General features: G+C 37.9%; 1 protein-coding gene and 1 long non-coding RNA gene across 2 annotated transcripts in view; one reads left to right on the top strand and one right to left on the bottom strand.

Annotated features, from left to right (window-relative positions):
* The first annotated feature begins 6,058 nt into the window (after positions 1-6,058).
* Positions 6,059-20,804, top strand: LOC148759193 (ankyrin repeat domain-containing protein 26-like). The gene is made up of 6 exons (XM_088802389.1): positions 6,059-7,054; positions 8,408-8,557; positions 11,666-11,736; positions 12,077-12,170; positions 18,997-19,109; positions 20,365-20,804. Exons 1-6 carry the CDS (start codon positions 6,143-6,145, stop codon positions 20,573-20,575), a joined length of 1,551 nt encoding a protein of 516 aa, XP_088658515.1. The 5' UTR covers positions 6,059-6,142; the 3' UTR covers positions 20,576-20,804.
* Positions 11,639-22,247, bottom strand: part of LOC148759191 (uncharacterized) — a 41,644-nt gene continuing 31,035 nt past the window's right edge. The window contains exon 3 of the long non-coding RNA XR_016023004.1: positions 11,639-14,463. This is a non-coding gene — a long non-coding RNA (uncharacterized LOC148759191). The remainder of the gene's footprint in view (positions 14,464-22,247) is intronic.

Here is a 22,247-nt window from a genome sequence, read left to right as displayed (position 1 = left end):
TCAAGTGCACTTATCAAAGTATTAGGTTGTTGCGAAAGTAATTGGGGTTTCAAAGGTAAAGAACAAATTGCAAAATTGCAATTACATTTGCACCAACCTAATATTTCCTTAGATACATATTTTTCAAAAAATGCTTTTCTTGGAGGTAAGAACTTTAACATTTTCATCCTGAATTATTAACTAGAGGTGGTATGAAGTGTCCATGAGTTACTAATCATCTTGTTTCCTAACCCCTTCAGACCAGCATTGAAGTGGAAGATCCTGTTCCTGAGGAAGCTGTAGGAAAGTACGGTGCGCAACCCTGCAGACCAGGTGCACTTTGTAACACCAATTTAATTTTGGGAAGCAGTACGCGCGGACATTTGGCATGCGTGCAATCTTCTCTTCCTCATTCCTTTTTTTTGTTACAAATTTAATTGAAGGATTTGACATAAGTAACGTGATGTCATTGTTGCTATCGAAGTTTGAGAGAAAAGACATCGACAGGACTAAGAAAATGAGATTTTAAAAGTGTGACTTCACTAAAATGTTTCTCCTCTTGTTTCGATACCCCAAAAAGTCCCAGTTTGGAACCCCTGTGCTTATTAGGGGTTCTCAGGGGTTAATTATCACACTGGAAGATATTTCCAGGGTTTCCAAATGGTTATTTGAATTTTGACGTTTGCCCAGAGTAAGCCTCAGTCGCTACCATGTCAATTGCGTTTTAACTTTACTTCCTCTTAGTGTTGTAACACTGATGCTCTTAAGCCAACCAGATGTTCTGATGAGCAGACACTGGCTGTGCGTGTACATGAACTTATGGAGTCTTTGATTATTAAAAATGAGAGAAGTAATTAATAGTAATGAATATCTGGTAGACACAGTCTTTGAAAACAGTATTTCTGAATCTTTTGTGCCCCGGGATTCTTTTATGCTATTAAAACTTATTGAGAATTCCAAAGTATTTTCTTTTGTCGGTGGTCTCCATTGATAGTTACAATATTAGACTTTAAACCTGAAAATTTTAAAATACGAGCACACACAGGCATGCATTCCTTGAGCCATTAGAGCTACGAGCCAGTCACCATCAGACCTATGATGTTACCATCAGAGCTGTGATATCACGGCTGTGTAGAACTCTACTGTACACTTAGAAGAGAATGAGAGTGAAAATGGCCAATGACAGTCAGTGTTTCTGTGAAAATAGTTTTGACCTTTTCGGGCCCCTCGACTGACTGATCTTGGGACTTTAGGGATTCTCACAGGACATTGGAAACTACTGTTTTAAATGACATACGGGCTTCCTGGTTGTGAAGTGATAAAATAGTTTTAAAGCTTCTCTTCTACAGTTGTGGTTTTCTTTCACTTGTCTTTAAGATTTAAGGTGAGAATTTTGTTTAAAAAGCAAAAGGAAAATAAGTTTGCTATATATTCATTTTCTGTCTCATAGTTCACTGTACTCCTTGGAGCTAGTGTGGACCTAGTTTGATCGTATTTTTACTTGGAAACAACAAAGTCACCCAAGTCTGTCATTTGTCATATGAATTTCTGTTTATGGAAGGGTTAGAAAATGAATTCTGAAGATCTTGAAGCATTTAGAAAAGACTATTTTCTTATAATAAGTAGTTTCTAATTTGTAATAGTACCATGCTTTAAAAGCTTTTTTTCTAATCCCATGTTTGTCACACATATTTGAACTTAAGATAAGTGGTTAGACATGACTTTTGAGAACGACAAAAAAATTCACATCCGGCACCATGTTAACTATTAAGGAAAGCTTTAATTGGAAACACATTACATAATAGAAATTGCTGAGTGACAATAATGAATTAAACTTACCTATGAGAATGGCAATATAGGACACTTAAAATAAAATGTGCTCGGAAGGAGTAGTGTGTTCGGGGAAAAGGAGGACGTGGGACCGCTTCTCTGAAAAAGGAAGTTTTTCAAGATGGTCAACTTTGTGTTATTTTTACCTCCTAATAAATGAAAACTTTATTTTCAGCTTCTTCCAAATGGAATGCTACTTCTTTGACTTTCGATCATGGAACTTCTCAAAGATCCGGGGATTGGAAAGTTGGTGATAAAAGGCCGTTTGCATCACACTCAATGAGCAAACCTCTGTCAGCATCCACAGAGTTTGGACAGATGACCGTAATAGACAAACGAAAGAGTCAGATTGTAGGTGTGTTTCTGTTAGGTAATCATAGGCTCCATGACTTGTGTGAATCACCGCTGCCAGAAAACAGAGAAAGCAAAGAAGGAACTAAAGATACAGAAAGTGTTCAACCCCAGCCCACCTCTATGTAGCCCCATCATAGTTCTGACTTTCCAACAGTCATTTTGTGGCAAAATCTACTTGACGTTTACTCTGTTTATGCAACTTACAACCAAACAGAATGACTTTTAGCAAGACATTGGCATTCTTCCTGAAGCACAGTAACATACGGAAATAAGAAAGAGAATGAGGTGAAAGGGTGATTTCCTTTAGACTAGTATTTAGCGTACACTGGGGAGTGGGCAGCAGGATTATATGTACCACATTGGGACCAGATGGGAAAACTTCAGAAAGATCTAAAGGTTGCCTAGTGAAACAAAACAGTTTTTTAGCTTTAGTTTTATAGCTCGGCATTCGCAAGTATTGGTTATAACTTTATTCGATGTAACTGAAAAAGCACCTTTGAAACCAACAACCAAATATTTCTTGGATTTTCTATGGCATTATATAGTTTAGAATTGACTTTTGCAGCAGTATTGGGATTCATTGAGAATTTAGTGCATAGCACTTCCTTCTCAGCTGTGTCCGCAGTCTGTCTCCTCTTCTCTCCCTTCTTCCTTAAACCCCAGTGCTGAATCCTCAATGGTGAAAAGAAATTTTCAGAATAGTAGAGGAAAACATTTCAGCTATAAGGAAGGGTGTACACAGATACATGCATCAGAAGTAACAGTCATTGTGGAAACAATGAATGACGTTGCAGTTGAATCTTAGGGTGTTGTTCAAAAGGTACAATTACGAGGTAGAGAACAGAGTATATAGTGCGATTCGATATGTTTGTCCTGTATTTCTAAATTGCGTTTTGTTTCTGATTGTTTTTCCATCGATGTTCAATGAATGAATTGGTGGATTCATTTTTGACACGTTTGTATGCCTTTTACTTTGTGCCATATTACCCAAATGGTTTGTTGAAGTGTGAGCTAATTAGAAGTATTTCTTAAGTAAAGTAAAGTATTCAGGAAAAGATTACGCTTAATTTGAACTCTCAATTGATAAGATGTTATTTTCTGTATCTATAAAGATGATAGCTTTTATCTGACTGTTCTAAGTAGTTCGTTTTAACTCATATGTAGACTTGTCAGCAGGACAACACCTAGGAATGACATCGGAGGAAGGGCAAGCGAGGCTTGATGGAAATGAAAAGAACTACACACGTGTATGTAAAATTTAAGCTTAAATTTCTAGTATAATATGGTTTTCTGTGCTTTAATAATATAATAGAGTCCAATTGAAATTACCTTTCAAGCTAGCCTTTTAGAGTCACACGGTCATAATTGAATGATATGTATAACATTTGAACTAGTTAGAAAACTTAAAATATTGTTAGCATCTATACATATTCACAGCTCAACTTTATCCTTGAATTGAGGCAAAAAATAATAATAATAAAGTCCTGAATATTGTTTGCTCCTTTAATTTTTATAACTCCCTTACATAACAAAGAAAGTAACATCAAATATTGAATCACGTGATGAGACAGTTGAAATTATGAACCATGTGAAAATGATGGCCACTGATTCGGGCTCACGTGAAAGGAGTCAGTGGTTCAAAATGTGCAGTTCCCTATGGCTTGTCACTAAGGCCAAGGTTAGAGATGGATTCTTCCTTGTGACCTCTGTGTAATGGACGTCTGAGTCTACATTCAGAGAGAGAATGGGGTCATGCAATCAACTCAACTGACTTTTAAGAGAATCACGCTTTCCAGGATGGGACCTTTGGTTATTAGGGCACAAACAATAACTTTCTAATTTCTTTCATTTCAGTGTAGGAAATCAGTAAATGTGACTTAATTTTTGATCTGCTCTTATTAGTGGGTGTTGAATAAGTTAGAATTGGATGCAACAGATAACTATGTCAATGTATAACACTATCATAGTGTATAATTTGTATTAATATGTAGGAATTTACTTCTCTTACTGATTGATGTTAATGATGTGGGCTCCTAATTAAAGTTTGCCTATTCTCCCGTTATTAATCTTTAAAAGATATTCTTAAATTCACTATAGGGGCTCACTATTTAAGATGTGGTGTGGTGAACTATTTTAAGTGAGGAAGCCTCTGTGACATTAAAAATCATTTACTGTTTCATTTTTGGGGTGGGTTTAACATATAAGCGATTGTTTAGTGCAAACGGTGACAAAATTAGTTTTGCGGGTTCATGTTTTTCTTCTAATTTAGACTAAGGCAACTTATTTTTCACTCTCTAGTTACAATCCAATAATTTAGGAATAAGTAAACGTAGATTAAGATTTTTAACAGTTAAATTTTAGTTACATTCTAATTTTTCTTTGTTCCTATTCGATTCTCTAGGTTGTACAAAAGGAAAACGACACGCAGAGGCCACTTTCTCAAGAACAGGACAACAGAATATTAGAAGATGCAATTCTGACCAATTGCCTTCAACAACAAAAGGAGACAAAAATAAATCTTAAGAAAATGAATTCTGAGGTATTTTGTTTAGTTATTTTCAAATATGTGTGTGCGTATTTGTGTATGGACATATTTTGAAAACCAATGTTGTACCTATGGGAATTCTGGAGGATGTTAAAGGTGTGTGTGTGTGTGTGTATTTTAGGGGAAGTGAGATTTTCCGTCCATTGCAATAAATGATATTCTTGACTGAAATCCATTTATGTCCAACAATCAAGTAGTGACGTTCCCAATGTCTCATCTATAGGGGAGGCTTTCAATGCTTTTTACATGGATCAATGAGCTTTTTACAATCTCAACTCTATTGCTACTGAGAACAGAAGTTTCAGTTTGAGGCAGGGATTTCATCCCCTTGCTGTGTTAGCAGAGAGGTTAGTTTTCACTTCCACTGATTGTAAGGAGTAGAAGCATAGCCAGGTCAGAGACCGTCTTTTAGATCTCCTTGTCCTGCTTTTGAGAAAAGGAACAATTTGCTCCCAGTAGAGTCCTACTTCAGTACTAGGAACTTTTGAAGATATTGGATGCCATGATACATACTTAGTGATAATTTAGTGGTGAGTATTTTATTCAAAGAAGTCAGTGTATTTTCCCCTATTTCACATTTATTTCTCCTTTCAACATCACGAAAGGGAAATAACACTTATTGCAGCAGCAAATAATCTCACTATTTTCTAAGAAGAGCTCTATAATTTTTAGCTTATTTTCCCTGAGTATTTTGAAATCTAAGGCGTCTTTTGAATTTATATGTTTACACTAGAAGAGCAGCAAGCATACTATTGTAGAGTCCAAAGTCCTGGGGAAAATCCTGACCTTGCTCCTCTTTTCAATCATTCTGTTCAAGATTGTGATAACGAAATGAGTTCATTGATGTATAAAGAAGTGCTTAGCGCAATGCCTAGATTTATCAGTGATTAGTAGATTTAATCTCATAGGTGACTCTGAAAATATTAGAAAAGTAAAATATATTTTGAGTATTCTTGGAAAAAGAATTCTAGGAAATGTAATCAGTCCAAATATATGCAGAGTGAATACTCTTACTGTGGGATAGGTGTATATTCAGACGGTAACCTCTATTTTAAAATGTAGTCAAACTTCTTACTCTTTTATTTCATGCCTTCTGGGTTTGCTGCCTTTCCAGTTCTGAGACTCTTAAAATTCTCTTATGATTTTAAAGTTCTCTTTTTTACTTTCATGGATTCAGCATCTTACATTAAATTTTTTTTAACTCTGGGGAATTTATGCTTGTATAAAGTTGGAGGTTTGCATTCAATGTTGTATTTTTCCAATGGGATATCCACTTACTACAACCTTTTCATTATATAAACATTTAGGTTCTTCTTTAATTTCAAACGATATCATGATATGCCATTTCATTGAGTGCTAGCTACAAGTCTCCTTTGTTTTACTTAGGTTTCTGAGAGTTGCGAAAAAGAAAAAGACCTGTTGCGTGAAAATCAGATGTTACGGGATGAAATCGCCATACTAAGACTGCAACTGGACACACTGAAACCTCAGAATCAGGAAATGGAAAAAAAATACTTTGAGGACACTGCAAATGTAAAACAAAAGGATGACCGTCTTCAAAAGACGATAAAACTGAATGACAAAACACTAACAAAAACAATATTTGAATATAACAGACAGCTTAATGTTCCAACAGCCGAGAATACAATGCTGAACTCTCAACTGGAGAATGAAAGTCGAAGCAAAGAAAGATTGAAAATAGAAGCGGAATCCGACCTTTATATGCTGGCTAGTGCTTCTCTCCATCATTATGAGCTTTGTAAGCAATTAATAAGACACCTACGAAATGCTTTCCAGGGATTAAGAGATGAATGCTTGCATTTCATGGACAAAATCAGGTTTGCTAGGTGTAACCTAAAAGAAAACACTGAGATTCTTTTTCAGCAACTTTCTAAAGCTCAAAGTAAATCCAATAGCTTAGACACTGAGCTCCCTCACACTAGATATGCTGTGAGAGACAGGACATTGGTTTTTGAACCTGTACTGAAAGACCCAAACCAAACTCAGTGTCAAGAGGAAAAAATTGAACACGTGCATCAAAGGAAACAAGGAAAAGTGAGCACATATACTGGAGAGCCGGACTCCCCAAAGGAGAAAGGTTCTGACCTGCAAAGTGGAAAGATGCTTCTTCCACGGCAACTGGGTGATGCGTTCAACAAAAGTGACAATAAGGAAAACTCAGGAATGAATATTCAAGAGCAGCTTCAGCAGCTCAAAAAAGCGCTTCAAGCTGTATTTGAAAAACAAGATCGTATGTTGAAAGAGGAACATCAGGATTTTGTCAACAAATTGAATCACTTGAATGGAAGAATGTGCCAGTATGAAAAGGATAAATCAGAAAAAGAAGTAAGTATCCAGAAAGATAGTTTTCAAATTTCCTGGAAGAAAATTCAGTGTTCAAATATTTGATGATGGCTAAATGTTGCAAACTAGCTGAATATTAAACATACATAGATTACAAATGTATTTGCTCTAACAGCTTAAAAGCATACATTGTATCCAGCCAATAAAACTTAGACCTGTGAGGTGCTTTCCTGTGAGTAAAGGCATTGTGTTGACTATGAAATTTTAAGGTATAAATTATTAATAGATACACATTGATATGAATGATTTAGTCTTAGACCGCTTCACTAATAATTTTCATCTTTGTGTTACCATATTGCAGTACCATTATGAAGCAGATAAATGGAAATGCTCCTATGCAAACAGAGTTTTTAGAGATAAGGGTTCAATTAAGTGGATTACCTAGACAGTTAGTTCTAGATTTCCCCCATGAACTGAAGTGTAGATGCTGTCCCTTTCCCTCAGTAGTTTCTTCCACGTTTTAGTTGGTATAATTTTGTTTTTATTCATGTCAATTTGATATAAATTGGAACTATTTCAGTCTCAAATAATGTATTCTTATGAACTGTGACCTCTTTAAAGGCAGCTAATTTTTCATTAAATCATAATTTGGGACAAATGTGAGGAGTTCTATCAAAACTCTACTTGATTTAATCTTCCCACTGCTATGAATAATAGTCTCTGAATATTTTTACAAATTCATATTTCTCATCGCAAGGCCCATTTACTATCATTTGGACATAAGTTTGTCCATTTCAAAGAGAATTGCAGCGGTCTCTGATTTATTAATTTGGCATTGGGTCTCCATTTTCAGACGAGTGAGGGGTGGCAGGATTCATGTGTAGCAGGAAGGGAGGTCCAGGCCGTGTTACCTGGGGCCCTGAAGACCAGTGGAATGAGTCGCTTTTCTTCTAAGATACAGGAATCTGTTGGAAGGTTGTGAGCAGTGGACTGCATACGTGAGGACCTGTGAAGTCAATTTAAACCTGTGATAAAAAAGGGGGAAAACATTCCACAATGTAGAATTGACTACCACTAGTCCCACCGACATACCTAGCTCCCCTTGAGATGTCAGGAGATTGTTAAGCTTTGCAGCTTCATCAGGGGAAGTGGAGAGTGGGGCTGAATCTGTTGTTCAAGTAACCTACGTAATAGTGAGTGGGCAGCAGGATCACACCTTCTGTGTCTTACCCAGATTCAGTAAACAGAATTTGTCCAAAAGAAGAAAAGAAGGTGAACTGATGCGTGGGGTGATCTTTTTCAAGCTATGTATTGTATTAATATGTTAGAGTTAGCGAATTTTAACGTAATTTAATAGATGGGATTATAAAATCACTAACAGAATCATCTTCCTAGGTGGTTGGGAGACAACTTCAACGAGAGCTACCGGACACCATAAAAAAACTGCCTAAGTCAGAGGCTTCACTGCAGGTTAGATCACATCAGCATATGAATTCAGAAGCTGAGAGGCAGGATTTCAAGACATTAGAGCAACTCCCAAGTCAGGTATGTGTGAAATGTAACCTGTCAACAGTTCATCGATAGTTGATTAATATAAAGTGTTTTAGGATGCTGATTTTCAAGGCAGCTCTCTTTTGTGTTTTCCTTGTACTTAATTTATTATAATTTTATTATCTTTATAATGCACTTCTTCCTTAAATTCTGGCTTCCATCCTGCTATTTGCATTGTATGTGTTTGTAGTCTATACCCTTGGTAACGTTGAGAAATAGGCAGAGTTCCTCATAGAAATCGAGAGACTTTTTTCCTACTAAACAATCTTTTGTAGTGATAGGTCCATGACCACGATGAGCAGCCATTTAAGATCAGAAGATAATGTTTACTAGCACAATTCAGACATTTGTCTTATTTCTTATCATCGCTTTTGTGAACGGTTACAGCATTGGCATATGTTTCATGGACTTCAGACTGACTTGTACAGAAAGTTCATTATACAAACCAGTTGAAGTAGGCATTTCCTTCATTTTGTTTTCATTTTAGAAATATTTTAAAAGTATAGAAATACGTAGATCATTATATTATGCACACCCACAATAGAGAATTAAGAAAATAATCTAGATTTACTATTGTTTTTTTTCTTTTTAATCTTCATTGGGATGCAATTCCCATATCATATTTCAGCCATTTAAAATATACAATTCAATGTCTCTTGTTACATTCAGAGAATTGTGGAACTATCACCACAATTATAGAACATTTCCATGACCCCCAAAAGAAACCCCACATCACTTAGCTGTCACCCGTCTTCCTGTCTCTCCCAGCCTCAGGCAACCACCAATCTACTTTCTGTCTCTATAGATTTGCCTATTTTGGATGTTTCATGTAAATGGAATCACAAGATACGAGGTCCTTTGTGACTGGCTTCTTTCACGTAACATCTCATTTCCAGGGTTCAACCGTGTTGTGGCACATATCAATTGTTAGCTATTTCTTCCTATTGCCCAACATTACTTCACTTTGTGGACAAAATACTTACCCATTCATCAGTTGATGGGACTTTGTGTTGTTTCCACTTTTTGACTGTTAATAATTCTGCTATGAACACGAGTTTACAGGCTATGGGGGAGCCAATGTTTTGATTTCCCTGCCCCCGGATTTCTCGCTCCCAGTCTCACCTCTCCGTGAAGCTTTCTCTGACTGTTCCAATTCTCATTGAACTCATGTTCCTCAGAACTTGTCAGATAGTCTGTGCAGAGCAATCAAGCCCAAAATTTGACATAGTTTTAATTTTTCATGAAAGAGAATTCTGTCTTTCTAAGTATAAGTTTGTCTAAGGGGAAATAGTATTTGATATGATGGCACCTATCCTTGCATAAATTGAAAATGTTTTCTTTAACAGTTGTTAGGATAAAATTAAATATTTTATACCAAACCAATACTTCCCCTTGGAGACATTGATATAATTAAACTTGTATTCTGAAAGTATTTCTCACAATTATGTATAAAATTGAAAGCACGAATCTAATAGAAAATTGTTCAATGAAATGGTCGTTTTCCCCCCTCCATGAAAATAAAAAAAATAAAATAACAGGGAACCAGCCCTTCCTCTCTGCAGCCAGACAGGGTGTACAGATTGATAGCACGTTCTTACTGTACAGTTCTGAGGATGCCTTTTCTGATCTGCCAGAGCATGGTGCTTTCATCTACTCTTCTGAGTGCTTGCTAACACATCCCAACCTAATCAGTTGCTGGGAATGAATTGATTTGGGAAGTTGGGTTTGCCACTAGAGTCCGTTATTTCCATGTCAGTGGCTTTACCCTGCCTCTCATGGTCATGTAAATTGTATGCTCAATCCAGGAGGTGGTATTTGCATTGCAGTCCTTACTCATTACCCACTGAGTGGTACAGAGACATAGTAACGTATAAATTATTACAAGCAGAGAAAATGTACTGTTGGCTAGTGGAATTGGTAAAAGGATTTTAGTACTGGGGTTCTATTCCGGGCTTAATGCTCCCCATTTGCTGACATTGCCAATAGTTTGATGAATGATTTCACTGTAACTGGTGTAACAGACCACTTCCATTGGCATCCCATCCATGTAAATATCAAATTGTATTAGAACTTAAAATACAGCAACACTAATAATGCTAACTGCAAACCCTTTGATTTTACTGTGTGCCGTGTCCTTTTCTATTACATATGTTCCCTAATTTAATCTTCCCCATATCCCAGTGAGGTAGATGCCACTATTGTCTCATTTTATACATGAAGAAACTGAGACCCAAAAAATTTAAGTATTTTGCTCAAGGTCACCCAGCTAATAACTGATGGACTTGGGATAAAAGCCCAGGCATTTTGCTCTTGTTTAATTACTGCCCCTCAAACTATTCCATGAACTGTCTGACTGCCCCCAAGAGTAGCCTGTTAGCTTTCAAACTCCCTGGAATAGGCTGGTAATTCACGTACGTGAATATTTAAAATTAGAGTTGATGGGATGCTTGGAATACAGTATGTGTGACTTCTCAGGTCATTTGTACTACAAGGTATGATAATTAAGTGTGAGAACTCATTCTAGAAAAAGTGCTACATACCTCCTTGCTGACTATCACTACAGTCACAAAGGTCCCTTTGGGAAGCTATGCACCGCTGCCACCACCTAGTTCACAGTTCAAAGCAATTTGGGAACTCTTTTTCTGGAATGGCCATCATTGCTGTCATCATATTACCCTTGATGTCCTGAATGTCATCAAATAGTCTTCCTTTCCATATTTTCTTTATCTTTGGGTAATGACATATTTAGTCATTGGGGCCCAGATCAGGTGAGTAGGGAGGGTGTTGTAATACAGTTATTTGTTTACAGGCTAAAATCTCCCTCACGGACAGCGCCATGTGAGCTGGTGCATTGTCGTGATACAAGAGCAATGAGTCGTTGGCTAAAAGTTCAGGCCGTCTTAACTTTTTCACACAACCGTTTCAGCACTTCCAAAGAGTAAACTTGGTTAACTGTTTGTCCAGTTGGTAGAAATTCATAATGAACAATCCCTCACACATATAAAAAAAAAAGGGGAGCAACATCATGCAACAAGTTTGCGAACTTAATTGTCAGATGTCATAGATCATCAGTACTTCAACATCACTTTTTCTTTATTTTAGCAGCAAGAAGCAAGTGCCCGACATGCAGAGGATGCGCAATGTACCGAGAAGATCCAAGATCATGTGCAAAGGTATAATTTAAAGCAGCACAGAAAGTACCTTGAGTATTTATAAAGCAGACGTGTAGTGTATTATGACAATTAGATCAGTTATAACAATAAACACATGAGTGTGAAGCTGGGTCAAAATGTCAGCTTTGAGCTACCTTGAAAAGAGTAATTTGTGTACATTATCTCTACTTTTGCACATTGTCCACAATTCACAACTAGAAAAATGGCACAATTGCCAAATCATGCGCTTTTGAATTTGTAAGATTTTATGTAGTTGCACCTTCAGATATTTGTTCAGAGATTATGTGGTATGCTTTAAAGTCAATGTGTGAGAATAATTATGTCAAAATATTCACTTTAGGCTTGAAACTCAAAATGCTGTCATAAAAACGATAAATAAAAAGCTAGAGGGCATAATCGAACACCTTCGCAGGAACCTGTCAGGTACAAGCTTGGTAAGTTAGTCTCTTCATTTCTGTCATACTGCAAAGGAATTTTTATGTCTGTCATAGTAGCATATAATACTATTTTAGACAATAAGAACAGTCTCGTTAATAAAAGTACCGTATCCATGTTGATACTACTTGCTGGGAGTAATGTAATTCCTCTCCACAGAGAAAGAAATCTCAGTTCATAAAATTAATGATTTTTGTGGTAAGAATTTTATAAAAAAAGATTGCGATAGTCTAAAGGCAATATTTGATGTATACCACGTTTCATTTATCGTTTCGTTTGTCCAACATTTGGGTTTTTCCAACTTTTGGCTGTTGCTAATTATGCTGTCACAAACATCGGACTACAAATATCTGTTTGAGTCCAGGCATTTGAGTAAGGATTTGATCCAGAATTCTGAATTTCCCTTGAAATGTAAACCCTTTAGTGAGATTTGGAGAACAAATTACTTTTAATGTTCTAATTTGTTTTCTTCATCATTAAAGAATACTGGGTCATTGTGCAAATGTTTCCTGAAAAGAATATACTTTTCTCTTTGTTGGATTTTGAAAAAGAAAACAGATGCAAGTGTAAAAGTAGAAATGAATGTCCAATCAAGGCCTTACATAGTAACATAGTGCTCCTAGCTTTGCAAGTTTAGAAACTAATCTTTTTCCATTCACTTGAGTTAATCATACGCTTTTAAAGATTTAACAGTTCGATGTCAGAAAAGATTGATGTGTCATCCAGGATGACAATTTCCCGATGGACAGGGAAAACTGTATCACTGTTTCCTAAGCAGAACAACATTCCCCTGACATCCTCCTGTCCTCTGGAGGAGAGGCTCCCTAGGATTTCCCATCCTAAGATCGCATTGTGACCCCTGTGGTGGACCAATGACGTAGATGTACCTTCCAGCTGGTGTATTTCAGTCACAGTAGCCAGGTCTAAGCAATTTCATTAGACAGACATGCCCATCAAGGGAAACAGAAGATTGTGCTGATGGTCCTTTTTGTGGCCAAAGAAACTTTGAAAAAAATTTTTGTCTAGACTTCTTGTCAATTAAGTCACATTACGTTAGCATACTTTTCATATGAGTGACATGATAATGTGTTGAAAAGGAGTCTTACGTGAATGGTAGTTCCAGGAGTTGTCACATGGCAGTTTTATAAAGAAATCTATTGAAGTATCAAAAATTGAAAAATTGGGGATTTGTGGTCTAGATAGCAGAGTAGGTAAATGCCATGCTTGCCTCCTCTCATGACCACATCAAAATTACAACTAAACTACAGAACAATCATCACTGAGCATCACCTGAAGTCTAGTTCAACCAAAGTCGTCCTACCACTAAGGACATACAGAAGAAGTCACCTCGAAACTGGTAGGAGGGGCAGAAAAACAGAACAAGCTGATGCCAGACCCCTGTTTGACTGTTAAAAATCGGGAGGGATATCGTGGATGCGGTGGTCCACCTGGAGGTGCAAGTGGTCCCAGCTCCACACCAGGCATCCTAGCCCAGGATTCCAGTGCTGGAGAGAGATGTCCCCATAACTTCTGGGTGTGGAAACCAGTGGCTGGGTGAGATGAAGGATGGCTAGAGTCCCAGTCAATTCTCTTAAAGGACTTGGGAATGGGATTACTAACTGAGGGACTCACTTGCTCTGAGCTCCAACTCTGGGCAGTAGTTCAAAAGATGTCAGGGACATAAGGAAAGGAAATACGTTTTCTGGCTTTAGGTTGACGGCTGGAAGGGAGCTTTCTCCCACACAGAGGTGCTTGTAGAATCCATTCTTTCTGAACTGATCCATCACCCGTTGCGGTGTGAGACATGGGAGCCGCCATCTCTTGAGTCTACATCAACGTGGCTAACAATGTCCATCCCACCCTGGTGAATCCCTGAGAACCTGCCCCACCTAACTAGGGAGCAAATCCAAGCTGCTTCCAGTGGTGTTTCCAAAAAAAAAAAAAAAAAATCCTGTCTTGGCTCGTGCTGCAGACTTTCCTAAAACCTCTCAAATTTTCACAAAACCCAAACAAGCAGTGTGTGGCTTCAGCTGACCTTTACCTCTTGCTGTGCAGACCCAAGATGGCACTAGTGGAAGCTGGCTGTGGTTCACAACTGGAACTCTTCAGGCACCTCCAAAGCCGGTGCGGGTGGCAGCCATCTGCATCCTGCTTTGTGGTCAAGCTAGGTAGCCCTGGGCAGGACACAGGCTGCAGCTGAACTAGGCCTGTGGCCGGGCCGCTTCCAGGAGTCCCTAGGGCTGACGTACTTGGAGGCCATCTTTGGACAGAGCGGGAGCATCACCGGGGTGCCTGCCAGGAAGATACAACCAAAGTGTATACAGGGTAGACACCAGTGCCATGCTACAGCGAATCCTGCTCTATAGGGGCAGCCCCTGCAAAAACAGCTCCTCCACTGTAGTCATGGTCAGTCCTCAACCAAACAGTCTGACAATCAATACCTCCCATTGACATGCAAACAGCAACCAAGGCTGCACTACAACGTGAGAGTACAGACAACCCACACAAAGGACACTCCTATAGCACCCGGCTCTAGTTAACAGCTAGTACGTGCCACTGGGCCCCACAGGACACCTACTACATGAGGACACTCCAATAGGTCTGGGAGACACAGCAGCCCTACCAAATACATAGAAACAAACACTGGGAGGAAGCCAAAATGGGGAGTCAAAGAAACGTATGCCAAATAAAAGAACAGAGCAAACCTCCAGAAAAATACTGAGCAAGATAGAGAAGAGCAATCTAGCAGATGCAGAGTTCCAAACACTGGTTGTTAGGATGCTCAGTGACCTCAAGGAGAACTTCAACTAACAGATAGGAAACACAAAAATGAAGATAGAAAACAAAAAAATTGAACCAGTCATAAGTGAAGAATAAAATAACTGAAAAAGCGAATGTCTTCAAGGGAATGAAAACTGATTAGATGAAGCAGAGAATCGCATGAGCGATTTAGAAGCTATGGTAGCAGAGACTACCCAATGAGACCAGCAAAAAGAATCCAAACTATGAGGATAGCTTAAGGGAACTCTGAGAATGTCAAGCATAACAACAGTCTCATCATACGGGTAGTACGAGAAGAAGAAAGAAATGAAGGGGTTCAAAATGTACTTGAAGAAATAATGTCTGAAAACTTCCCTAACTTGGTGAAGGAAATGGACATATAAGCCCAGAAATCACAGAGTTTCAAAGAAGATGAGCCCAAACAGGCCCATACCAAGATACGTCAAAATTAAAATGCCAAAGTTTAGATGCAAATAAAGACTTTTGAAAACAGCAAGAAAAAGGCTCTTAGTAATCTGTAAAGGAGCACCCATAAGAGTAGCAGCTGATTTCTCAAGAGCAACTTCGTGGGCCTGAAGGGATTGGCAGAAATATTCAAAGTGATGAAGACATGCCTACAGCTAAGATTTGTCTACCCAGCAAAGCTATAATTAAGTGTCATAGGACAGATAAAGAGCTTTCTGGAGGAAAAAACAAAACAAAACAAAAACTAAAGGAGTTCATCAGTACCAAACCAGTATTATAAGGAACATTAGAGGGACTTCTTTAAAAGGAACAAAAAAGGAAAAACAAAAATATCAATCATAAAATAGCAGTAACTATGTATCTACGCACAATTATTTTACGTGTAAATGGATTAAATGCTCCAGTCAAAACGCAAGGTGACTGAAAGATAAGAAAATAAGATCCTTACATATGTTCCCTACGATAGACTGGCTTCAGATCAAAAGACACAGAGACTGAAAATAAAGGGATGGAAAAAGATATTTCACGAAAACAACATGAAATTTAAAAAGCTGTGGGACTAATGCTTATATCACACAATATAGACTTTTAAACAAAGGCTATCACAAGAGTCAAAGAATGACCCAGATATCCCACTTCAGAGTATTTATCCAAAGAAACCGAAAAATGCTAATTCGAGGCGATGTGTACATCAGTATGTTCACTGCAGGATTCCTTACAATGGCCAAGATGTGCATGCGGCCTATCAATGGATGAATGGATGAAGAAGAGATGATACATACATGCAATGGAATATTGCTTGGCCATGGAAGGAAATGGGTTCTGGTCATCTGTGGCGGTATGGATGGACCTGGAGGGTGTTGTGCTGAGTGGAGTGTGTCAAATTGAGAAATACAGATGCAATGTGATTTTGCTTATCAGTGGAATTTAAGAACAGAACAAACAGAAAAAAAACTCATACATACAAAGAATAGTTTGTTGGTTGCCAGCTGGAAGGGGGTTCGTGAAGTGGGTTAAAAGGGGAGAGATTAAAAAGTACAAATTGGTTGTTACAAACTAGTCATGGAGATCCAGGGTATAGTATAAGGAATATATTAATAATATTGTAATAGCAACGCATGGCATCAGATGAGTACGCGATAATTTAGGGTGATAGATGGGAGAGGAGTTAGGAGCAGGGTGCTAAAGGTGAAGGCAGTAAGAAGTACAAATTGGTAGTTCCTAAATAGTCATGGGGATGTAATGTAAAGCATAGGGAATATAGTTAATACTGTCACAATAACTCCGTACAGTGCCAGGTGGGTGCTGCACGAGTCAGGGGGATCACTTTCTTAAATTATATAAATTCTAACCACTGTGCAGTACACATGAAATTAATGTAAAATAATACTGAATGTCAAAAAATCGAAAAATTTATTGTAAGCATACCTAAAACTGATTAAGCTTATACTGTTAAGTCCTGGAATCGCCCCCCCTCAGACAGACAGAGGACACGATAATGCAAGTTACACAGCGAGGTTTATTTCCAGCTAGCTGGGGTCCCCGTCTCTGCCCGACGCAGCGGGTTTTAACAAGGACCCCCAGCCCTTAAAGCTAAGGGTTTTTATATCGTTTCTAAGGCACTCAGTAATTTTCCGTAGTTTTAGGGAGTACAGGTTAACCTACAATTCTCACATAGCTAAGGCATTAAGTAATTTTTTTCAGTCTTAGGGAGTGCAGGTTGAGCTATGCTTAGAGAGTGCACGTTGAGCTGTGCTTCAAAGAGTTAGTTTATAGATAAACTACAAAAGCCTCCATTGCTTCTTCAGAGAACAGGAGATAAGCTGTTAGGCATCTGGTCTCACATAACAATTAGGCCATTAGGTTATTTTAAGCTCAGGGCTGTTAACCCTATCTTAACTTTAAGGTAGCAGTTCTTATGCTAAAGTAGCAGTTCTCATGCTAACAGTCCCTTACAATACCAAAATAATGAGCGACTATAGATTCCTAGGGGAAGTAATTAGCATCGCCACAGAATTATCAGCCACCATAAGCTCTACCGTGTAAATCAAAAGTTTAATTACGACAGGTTTCAACGAATTCAATCAATAGCCCTCTTTCTCTAGAAGACTCTCATCTCAGGATTCCCCCCAGGTGAGATATTACCGGGGTTAAGATATTTGATTCACACAATGTTGAGAGGAAGCATCTGGACTGGGAAGAAAGGGTAGTTCCAGCTGACAAGCCTTCCAACAAGATAAGGGGTGTACTTGTGAAAGGAATTTCAGAACACTTCCATAGGTCAGGTCAGGTCAGGTCAGGTCCCAAGGAATAGGAAGTTATTCAAAAGAGCAAACAAACATGGAAAGGTGAATAGCGGACAATGTGAAGCTTATGAAAAACTTATGCATTCTGAGAGAAAAGCAGGACAAAGTATGCTGGTCAGCATCCTAAGGGTGAGGAGCTGCCAAGATCTGAAAATAACGCTACGCTCACAGTAACAGTGGTAAGAATCCCCGTAAAATGTACAAGATGAGCCGATCCATAGCAAGTCATGGTTTATGAGTGTGTGGTTGAGGGCGCTGTCTATGAGGGACTCGAGGGGAAAAAGGAACGTACAGAAGACCTCAGTAAGGGGGTGAGGGCTGCCACTGTAGATGAGGGAATGTGGTTTGAAGCACTGGGATGTAGGAAGCTGAGAGCATTTAAAAAGAGGAATAGAAAAGGGTCAAGGACTGACTATCAGGGCTGCTGTTTAGAAAAGAGTTGGGCTGAGAAGACCACAGAAAGGGTGTGGGCATCCTCATCAGTTGCTGCGAAGAAGTAAAGCAGGATAAGGACTAAAGAAAGAGATGACCCTGAAAACTGTTTTAGCGCAGTTATAAGGGCAGAAAGTCAGATTCTTCTGTAAAAGAAGAGAATAAGTGGCGAAAATATGGACCTGGGGATGAGGCCACACATTAAAGAGGGTTAGAGTCCAAGGAGAAAAACAGGATGACAGAAAAAGTCACAGGAATCAAGAAACAGTTTTGTTTTCATATAACATAGAGGAGATGAACTTTAGTTAAAGAGAAAAATATTTACTAGAAACGGAGAAATTGAAACCTATGGAAGAACGCTTACAGAGAATGAGAGTCTTCATCTGATGCTCACGTCAGATGATCACAATAATGTAAGGTGGACTGCAGGGAAGTTTCAGTGATTATCGTAGAAAAATGTGATTCCATAAACCCTGGAAAATCTTGAGCTGTAGATGAAAATGTCTCTGGAGGCATTTCTACAAACCGAAATGTAAATAAGCCACTATTTAAATCAGGTTTAACACTTAGTATTTTTACATGTGAAAACCTCTGTTTTTAAGAAAGTTTGGCAATTTAAATTCCAGGAAACCAATGATGACACTGTAAAATCAATTTGAGCTGTTTTAAGAAAAGTCATTGTTTTTGAAATCTGTCCTTACTGGCATCAGGTTTATAAACTACATTTTATACACCTGTCTACACATATTACTAATGAACTCATGAGGAATAATCTTTTAGAGAAAGAAAAGTGAATCTCTAGATTTTCAAAACTAACTTTCTTTAAAAATGTTTTTCAAAGTCTCAGGATGGAAAGAAACAATTAGAGTACTATAAGAAGTTAACAGAATCTCTGCAATATGATTTGAATCAACACAAGAAGACAAATGATGGATTAGAGAAAGAGGTTACCAGGTAAGGTTTTGATATTTCAGATCATGTCAACCATTAATTACTATTTAACTATAACTCTTCCTTGATGAAAACCTAAGTACAAATGTATTTCATATCTGTAATTTTCATAGTTAAACACATTATCCTACTTAAAAATTTACTTCAGAAACTCACAGCACAATCAAACTTGTGTGAATGCCAAAATGTTATACCTACTCTTTAATGATTCCTGTAACTGTAATGACAGTGTCTTTTGCATATACTGTCAACTGTGCTCTTCCTGGTCTCCCTTGAATCTTTATTTCTGCAAGATGTCTTTGCTCTCTTTGGTAATCTTTCCTTCCTTTAGTAGTGTTCTTCTCTTCGGCATTCTAACAGTTTAATGTCTAAAAACCTATCTGTGGTTTTGTTTAACATCATCAGAAGTGTTATTGATTTGGCTTCTGTGTTCTTTCTACTTTTTTCAGTTATAAAACATGTCATACATACCAAACCAGATGTATAACCTAAAGAAGAATGAGATGAGTAATCGTCTCACTCAGATAATAATGGAAGTTTCCCAACATCTGGGAAGCCCGCACGTGGCGTGCCCTTGCTGCAAACTGAATGAAGTTTTTTCTCTGATTCTCCTCAGTGTTTATTTTCCCTCATGTCACTGTCTTTCTCTGCATTGTTTTGGATTCTTCTCATTTTATTAAATTGTGCTGGCAAAGATCTCTTCTTAAAACAGACTTGAAGAGACTGTTACACCTTATCTCTCCAGTGTCCTTTCTTCTAAAGCCCTGCCCCTTTCCTTTCCACTCTGACCAGATTTTTCCTTCTGGTTTCTCTTTCTATTTTGAATGATTTCTTTTCTTCCTGTAGACTGTGGTCAGTAGGCTCCGAATGGTATTTTTCTGTCTTTTCGAAACACCCACATATATTATACTTTCCTTCTTCACCTTTGATACTGATCTCTGCTTTATAGCTGATATTTAATAATAGGGTAACGTTTGATACTAACAATCTTAAGCGGATGTTAATAATACTTTAATTATAAGAACCTTTCATCGTTACAATATGATGTCTGTATCATATGTATCACAATTGTTTTATGTTACTCATTTAAGATTATAATTTAATAAGTATGCTCTCAAACTATTATACTGGAATAAATAGGAGAGGTTCATAATTTATAGGTTTGTTTATTTTGTATGATAGACATAATCTCTCTTTAAATAATTATTAAATATTTGTCTTAAAGAATTTGACTTACTCATTTTCTACAATTCTGCAGACTGAAGACACTCTTTCAGAATACAAGGATGCTACATGACAATCAAAATGGAGAGGTTAGTGTCCTTGGAGATTTAGAACCCAATCAATCAGAAATGGATATTCAGAAAAATAGGTTAAAACAGAAGGTAATTTATAATCCGTTTGGAACCCAAAAATCACTTAATTTGGGGAAATATAAACCACTCAATGCTTTTAGCAGTATGATATAGATTTTTCCTTAATTTCATAGACAGAAGCAGTGAAAAAGACCGCTATTTTTCTATATAATTTTTCTTTAAAAGGGCATTCTGTTACCTCTCCTATGTCTCAACCCTGGCTAGTTATCTAAAGCCAAGAAGGACTCTGTTGCATGACCCCCAAAGCACTGGCTCCAAATCAGCTTCTTTCTTCTTTCTTTCTTTCTTTGTTTCTTTTTTCCTTCCTTCCCTCCTTCCTTCCTTCCTTCCTTCCTTCCTTCCTTCCTTCCTTCCTTCCTTCCTTCCGTTCATTCGTAACAGCTTGATTGAGATATACTGAACATAGCATGCAGTTCACTCATTTAAACTGTCCAGTGCAGTGCTTTTAGTGTGTTCAAAGCTTTATGCAGTGGTCATCACAAGCAGTTTTAGAACATTTTCATGACCCTGGAAAGTATCCTTGTACCTGTTAGCTTTCACTGTGTGCCAGTCTGCCCTTCCCACTCTTCCTAGCCCTAGGGAACCACTAGTGTACTCTCTGCTCCATATTGTGGTTTTGATTTATTTTTTTCTGATGACTAACGATCCTGAGCAATCTTCTCACAGGCGTATTATCCATTCATATATCTTCCTTGAAGAATTGATTATTCAATTCCATTGCCCATTAAAATTGGATAGTCTTTTTCTAGCTGAATTGTAAGAATCTTTGTATAACCTAGATACAAATTAGTTATCACATACAGGATTTTCAAATATTTCTCCCTTGCATTAGCTTGCTTTTTAGTTTTTCAATGTGTCCTTTAAAGCATAGCATTTTTTTATGCATGATTATTACAAGCTTTCAATTTGTAAAACATAATAATAATAATAATAATAATAATAATAATAGTTGCAAAACGCATTACAGCAAAGTGCAATAAAAGAAGATATGTCTGTAATTTATACTGCATAAGTTATGTTGCTTATTATATCTTTTTATAATCCAGAAGTTGTGTCTATTTTTTCCTTAACTCCCCAATGGAGTGGCTGAAATAAACCACAGTTATTTGGTTCACAAATCCATACTTAAGAAGAGTGTGGCCAGGGCCGTCTGTCTCTGTTCCCCTCAGCTTCAACTGGGGCAGCTCCATGGCTGGTGGCTGGAATCATTTGAAAGTCTGTTCAGCAATGTGTCCGGTTGTTGGTGCCTACTGTTGGTCGGCACTCTAGCTGGGGCAGACAGCAGGGACACCCACACCTGAACAGCCGGCTCGCACTGTGGCCCGAGCCCCCCACAACACGGGGCTGGGTTCCAAGGTTCAGATCCTCAGAGACATAACCAACAGGAGCAGTGTTGCCCTTTGTGAAGGAGTCTTGGAATTCACACGGAATCTCTTTCAACATATTCTGTTCATTAGGAGCAAGGCACTAATGTTGACCCATATTAGACTGTTTTTATGCAATGAATATTTCAAAATTTACGGACACATTTAAAAACCAGCTTGATCTATCCACTGTCCACAATTCTTTATATTCCTCCCACATGGAAAATACACTCATCCCTACACAATACTCCCCACAAGTCTCAAGTTTATGGCATCAGGCTCAGGTTCGAGTCTAAGATTTTACCATGTGAGTCTGGTGCAAATGGGGATGAAGGGCCTGGTTTTTGGTTTCTAGGATAAAGCCCCTTGAGGACAATTCCTTTCAATATGAAAACATGAGA

Source organism: Rhinolophus sinicus, chromosome 1 (assembly GCF_057876585.1).
Source record: "Rhinolophus sinicus isolate RSI-liver-muscle chromosome 1, RSI-T2T, whole genome shotgun sequence".
Taxonomy (NCBI): Eukaryota; Metazoa; Chordata; class Mammalia; order Chiroptera; family Rhinolophidae; genus Rhinolophus; species Rhinolophus sinicus.
This window is presented reverse-complemented; position numbering and strand designations above follow the sequence as displayed.